Source organism: Leiobunum rupestre, chromosome 8, assembly GCF_980474605.1.
Source record: "Leiobunum rupestre chromosome 8, qqLeiRupe1.1.hap1, whole genome shotgun sequence".
In the NCBI taxonomy this organism is placed as follows: domain Eukaryota; kingdom Metazoa; phylum Arthropoda; class Arachnida; order Opiliones; family Sclerosomatidae; genus Leiobunum; species Leiobunum rupestre.
This window is the reverse complement of record NC_143391.1, coordinates 19,968,288-19,974,530: the sequence shown is the minus strand read 5'-3', so window position 1 is coordinate 19,974,530 and position 6,243 is coordinate 19,968,288. Positions and strand designations below refer to the sequence as shown.

At 35.3% G+C, this 6,243-nt stretch overlaps 1 protein-coding gene and 1 long non-coding RNA gene across 3 annotated transcripts; both read left to right on the top strand.

The window, feature by feature from the left end:
- The first annotated feature begins 215 nt into the window (after positions 1–215).
- Positions 216–2,616, top strand: LOC149932682 (uncharacterized). Its single transcript, XR_016473084.1, has 3 exons — positions 216–250; positions 319–473; positions 2,435–2,616. It is a non-coding gene; the product is annotated as an uncharacterized LOC149932682 (long non-coding RNA).
- Positions 2,617–3,151: 535 nt separating this feature from the next.
- On the top strand, positions 3,152–6,209 carry Ppox (protoporphyrinogen oxidase). 2 transcript variants are annotated; one of them, XM_090155332.1, is made up of 11 exons: positions 3,152–3,226; positions 3,638–3,709; positions 3,775–3,886; positions 3,946–4,080; positions 4,540–4,788; positions 4,848–4,995; positions 5,070–5,266; positions 5,335–5,401; positions 5,459–5,691; positions 5,749–5,898; positions 5,960–6,209. In XM_090155332.1, exons 3-11 carry the CDS (start codon positions 3,797–3,799, stop codon positions 6,140–6,142), a joined length of 1,452 nt encoding a protein of 483 aa, XP_090011458.1. In that variant the 5' UTR covers positions 3,152–3,226; positions 3,638–3,709; positions 3,775–3,796; the 3' UTR covers positions 6,143–6,209. The 2 variants fall into 2 exon arrangements, with proteins under 2 accessions (XP_090011458.1, XP_090011457.1); XM_090155331.1 differs by having other exon boundaries at positions 3,220–3,326.
- Positions 6,210–6,243: the final 34 nt, after the last annotated feature.

The window sequence follows — 6,243 nt, the reverse complement described above, 5'->3', positions numbered from 1 at the left end:
TAGTTACGTGGATTTTACTCTCAGGCGACGCTGTTTCGCGCGAAATTGACACAAAATTTGAAACGGAGAATTAGGCTTAGCAAACTAAACGCGTCTCGAAGTTACAGTGATTATTTAGACAAATTAAATTAATGTAAAATAAGCTATTGTAATTGTTTAATAAGCTATTATAATTGTTTAATTAACATCATAATGGGTCGAGTTAAAGGTTGTGTTAATACCGGTAGAAACAAATATGTTCAATGCATAAGTAAGTGTATAATAAGATAGAAATAAGGAATAGAAGGGATTTATCTGAAGCAATGATTTTATATTTAGATTCCCAGTTAAAAAACCGACTTTAGTAAAGAAATGGCTTGAGGCTATAAGGCAACTTGATTCGACACCTGGTCCACAACAGGAAGATGCAATTTGCGGGGTTCATTTGGATCAGTCTGTTTACCGCGGAAACGCGAAAATAAGAGTACTCTCAGGTAAAATGCAGTGTCAACTTTGCAATTTTATTTATTTAATGAATAATGTTAAGACGTTTCCGGCTGGGTACAAACATACCAAAAAGATACAACATAATAATACATTCATAAATGAAATCAAACTGAAAGAAAAAAAATGTTGATGCATGAATATATCATAAAAATAGTAAAGCACGGGGCAAAGGAACCACAAATTCAATTAAAATTTAAACCAAATTACAAAACCTGGGAATTAACAAGTAGACTGAATATTAAGAAATTTTAAGCGGGCTGGGGCTGGAAGTTTATTAAATTTAGTCGTAAGTTTTGTGAACCGATTTTTGGCTTTTTGGAGTTTATCAGATTCTAAGCGCAGGCTCCAGATAGGGAAACAATAGTCAAATAGAGGAAGAATTTTAAGAATTTGTAAAAAGTAAAGGAACTAAAAATGGATATTGATATTTTAATTTTAGTAGAGTTCGGTGATAAAAATTATTATTCAAAATATTGACTTAATAATTTTTTGAGATCAGAAATACAGTCACCAATTATCAGAGGCAATTATGGATTTAGACTCAAAGCCTATGGAATCATTAACAACTTGAGAAAAGAAATTGTATATATAAATGTTGCCTTCATTATGAATGCTTGCCATATATTGAAACTTGTACACAATTTGTGGGAACATCATAATATGCTAGTTAATTGATGGCCGAAATGGCAAAGTATTTTTCACTATAAAAATTAAAATACATTTCTAAATTAAAGGGCAACGCAAGCTCAGTGGCAAAAAAAAAGAAAAAGCACCGTGTTTTTTAACCCCCTACACCCCCACTCGGTACTAGCGAGACCACGCAGAGTTTACCGTAAATTTCGGACTTTGCATACATATCACACAAATGCCAGCTCACTTGCGTTGCCCTTTAAGCTTATATTTAAGGACATATTTTGGTCATTGGTATTGTTGCTTGAGCTGGTGCAGGAAGAAGGGATAAATATCGCCAACATGATTATTGCTTAACATCGAAAGGCTTAATAATACTACGGAATCATGAAGGGTTAATTTATCCATCTGAAAGTGTTGTTAAAATTCTTCAAATAAAGGAAAAATGCAAAACAAGCATTAATCTGGAAAATCAAGGAGCCACAAATAAACGCCTTACCTTAAAAATTGAGTTGCCTCAACCATGATGAAACACTTCTCCCAGATTTGAATGATCATATCTATGACCAGAGGTTGGTTTGAACTATATCATTTAAATTTCCCCGCCCCAAAAGTAATTAACTTTTACACCGACTTAAGAATCAGTAAATTAGCAAAGAATATTGAGAAGCAGACAATATTTGCAAAAATATTTTTTTGGAAAAGATAGAAGGCGCCACCGCCGAATGATAAAGATTGAGGTCAATGCAGAATTTTTCTCGCGAAACTCCGATATCTAGTTATATATTCCCAACTCAATGCTGGTAACTTGCAGTAGATGACGCCACCGACTAATGATAACTATTTGGGTTCGTACATGATTTCAAGAAAGTGCTCCCAGCCATCAAATACAAATTACGGCTCTAGAAGTACTATATTCCCCACCCAACTTAATGGAATAATAGTTGAAAACCGTCAGTGTATACACTTGGATCAGGTGTACTTGCCCGTTACGGCATAAAGGATAAGAGATAGCAAAAGTGGATATAAAACAGAAAGTCTGGGAGGACCCGGTAGCCCTGTTCCATCAAAAATGAGGATCCCCCAAGCATGCCCCTAGTTTGTGCCTACCCCCTTTGGCGGAGCATTACAAATGGCGCTTTACTCGCATGTACCTGCGTAAATCGGCTGATATATTATAGTTCTTCTTCAGTTCCTTAGCCACCTGATTATATAGTCTTTGGGCTGGATTTGGTGCGTCTGCTCTTTGTGAAAATTCACATGTTTGGCAAGGCTTAGGTAGATAATTGATAAAAACGTTTTTGTTTTATTTGAATAGGGTGTGCGGCTTAAAGTGTTTAACGAATTTAAAAACAATCAAACTTTAAAAGAACTACTAGAAGATATGTGCTCTCAACACGAGTTGTTACATTCGCATTACTCTGAAGAAAGAGGAGGATAGTGGCTTTCTGTACGCATGGAACAATTGGGTATACAATTTAGTACTTAATGAAGAAGGAATTGACCCAATTATAATTTGTGACCCAATATATGCAAATGAACTCTCCAATCTCAGTTTGCGATTCTGCATTATTACCTTGGTTATTACTATCATTGATTAAATAACCTTATAAGGTTATTTAATCCATGTTACTATACTAAAATTTGTCTACATCCCTATCTACTGGAATTTTAGTTAAGCCTTGGTTTAAATCTTCACTGGTTTGTTTGAATAAAAATCTTTTATAAATAAATTACACTGACTAAATTTACTTTTCGGCTTTAAAGCTAACACTTCTGGTGTATTTTTCTTACGAGCTTGAGCCACAGTGACTCTTGAACTTAACAGAGGCAAAATTTTTGAAAAAGGAATAAATTAACGTCTTCGGGAGATTTACCAAGGAGGATATGCTTCTTGGTTTTACCGCTAGGTTAGCTAGCATCGCCCATCTGAACTATTTCCTCTGACCGTGACGTCATGAGACATAGGCCAAACGTAACAGAGTCGTTCCTGATTGGCTCAATCATTGTATAGGGGAAACAGCTCCTCATTTTTGAAGGAAACCACTGGGAAAGCTAACGAACCGTTTTCCTCCCAGACTTTCTGTTTTATATCCACTTTTGGAGATAGGTATTGTTGGTTGTTTACAAAGTAAGAAGTGTATAATCTATTCAAGTGAACACAAGCGTAAAATTTTTGGATTCAAAACGACGACTGAAGTTTATATTTGGTAACAACAAACTCATGTGCCAGATACAGATATCTTAGATTAGATTATGGATAAAGATTCCAACAGTTCTTTGGAATGGCTCCTTTTAGAGGCAGATGGTATTATTAAAGACATTAGATTTGCAGTGAAAGATATTAAAGTTTCCTCGTGTCAAAATAACATTGCAAACTTGTCAGTTACATTAAACATTAAAACCTTGGAAAATAATGAATTATTCGTTGATATGTCAACAAATGGATTTTGCCTAAAACAGCCCAATAACATATTTGAAGAAGAGAAATACTTTGAAACAATATATGCTCTGCTTTCAGAGTGCAGCAGTGGGTATAACTTTGCTTTCGGAACTGCTCTATGTGAGAAATTAGCAAAATTAGAAGAAAAAGGTATTTTTGTGATATTTAGATGAATAAATTTTCACCGAAATGTTCATTCCAATTTTTCGTTTAAGCTAAAACATCCACGCAGTAGAAATGTCTAATGTTGTTGTTCTTGGGGGAGGAATTACTGGTTTAACTTGCGCATATTACTTGTCGAAATTAGGAAAGAATGTCATTAACAAAGTATGAGATTTTTATTATTCTTTAAACCGAAATCTAGTGTTAAATGTGGCATTTTGTAGGTTTTGTTACTGGAAAAAGCAACCAGTCTCGGAGGATGGCTGCAATCAACACGTTTTCCAGATGGAACAGTATACGAACATGGACCCAAATCAATGCGAGTGTTTGGAACGGCAGGATTTAACTCTATCTCGCTCGTAAGATTAACATTTATATTCCAAAACTGTTTGTCCCATTCACTATTAGCGTTTTCCATTTGACTGCTCTAGATCGCTCTGATCAACATTTTATGTTCCATTTGAGTGCTCGGATCTGCTCCGATCAAGTTTCGCATGTTCCATTTCCTACTCAGGTGCTCCTAGATCACCCAAAACGATCTGCTGATTTTAAGAGATCAAAATGGGAGCCAATTTTTGCGTGTTCCTTTTAGATTTTTTGGCAAAATGGTAGTCCAAGATGCGAAAATTCAAATTACTAGCAGACAAAGCGTGGGAATATGGTTATGGAATGTTCCATTTGTGGTTTTACTCTAGTTGATTGGGGCAAGATCTATGACGTCAGAGACAGATTCGCAGCAAATTTTGAACTATCAAATGGAAAACGCTATTAGTGATCAACACACTTCAACACAGGTCCTAATTTATTATAAAATATAGGTCGAAGAGATAGGACTAACAGATGAGATATTGCCAGTCACAATATTGCATCCAGCAGCTAGAAGACGATTAATTATGGTTAACGATGTTCTTCATCCTTTACCCAGTGGCCTGATGGGTATCTTCCGTAAACACACACCTCTAAACCATTCTCTTTTCTACTACGCAATGAAAGACCTTTTTACCAAGAAAAAGGTTCTAGAAGACGAAACTGTTCACTCGTTCATCTCCAGGAGATTTAGTCAAGATGTATATTAAATGGGAAATATGGCTTTGAATATTTCATGAAAATGGTTTTTTTGTAATAGATGGCAGACTACCTTTTTGACCCAGTGGTGAGGGGCATAGTAGCGGGAGATTCTAAAGTAATAAGCATCAGGTCCTTATTTGAAAACTTATTCAAATATGAACAGGAACATGGTTCAGTTGTTAAAGGTCAACTAAGGAAGGGAGCTGGTAATTTAAAGATATCACTTGTCTCCAATGAATTATCCCAACCAAAACAAAAGCTAAAAAATTGAATTGGGTAGATGTGCCTCTGGGGACATTTCTGAAAAGCAATTTATCCACAATTGCAAAGAAAGACAAATGGGCCATGTGGTCACTCAAGAGGGGCATGCAGAGTTTACCAGAAAGGGTAGCTTCATTTTTAGAAGATGATGACAGGATACAAATTTTGACTAATACGCCATGCGATAGAATACACTTTGACAATGAAAAAGCTTACGTAAGGCCTGTTTTACTTAGATCCTTAAAATCATATGTTAAAAAAAAATCAATTGTACTTTCATTTAGGTGCATTTTGAAGGTGAAAGCAGCCATACTCCAGTAGATCACATATTCTCATGTATTCCAGCTAAAAGTAAGTACTAAGCAAGTTATTTCAATTGATTATGGTTACACTAATTCGCTTGAATAGGTTTATCCAGATTAGTCACGTCTCATCACCCAAATATTGGAAAGCACCTGTCATCAATACATTCAGTGCATGTTGCCGTTGTCAATTTAGAGTACGAAGGAAAGGTTCTATCGGAACAGGGTTTTGGATTCTTAATTCCTTCTAATCAAAAATCAGATTTACTTGGTATAACATTTGACTCGTGTTGTTTTCCCGCTCACGATGGCAAATATGCGGATAAAACAAGAATAACGGTAATTATAATGTTGTCATATGACTTGTAAAACTTTAATTTTAAATCTTTATTCCAGTGTATGATGGGTGGTCATTGGTTTCACGATTTGTTTGGATCTGTGGATCAAGTGTCGCAAGATAAATTGCTTGAAACAGCTGTTGCAGGCGCCAGAAATATTTTGAAAATGAAATCAGACCCTGTTAGGCATAAAGTCAGCGTAATGAGGGTAAGATAATACGAGGAGAAAAAACTACAAAATATAACCATTTCTGTCCTTTTTTTCACAGAACTGCATTCCACAGTACAAAGTAGGACACCATGAAATATTGACCAATATTAATAACCACATTAGTAAGGATAAAATGTGCCTATCGCTGTTAGGCTGCTCTTACAAGGGTGTTAGTGTGAATGATTGCATTTACAAAGCTAGGCAAGCTGTTGAAAAATACGCTCAAAGTTTGCAGAGTTAGAGATTTTTGTAATAGGCTAGGTAGGTTACGAAATAATAAAACTAAAATTTTGTTCAAAAGAATTTAGTAGATAATATCAACAGAAGAAATGATACCATCCT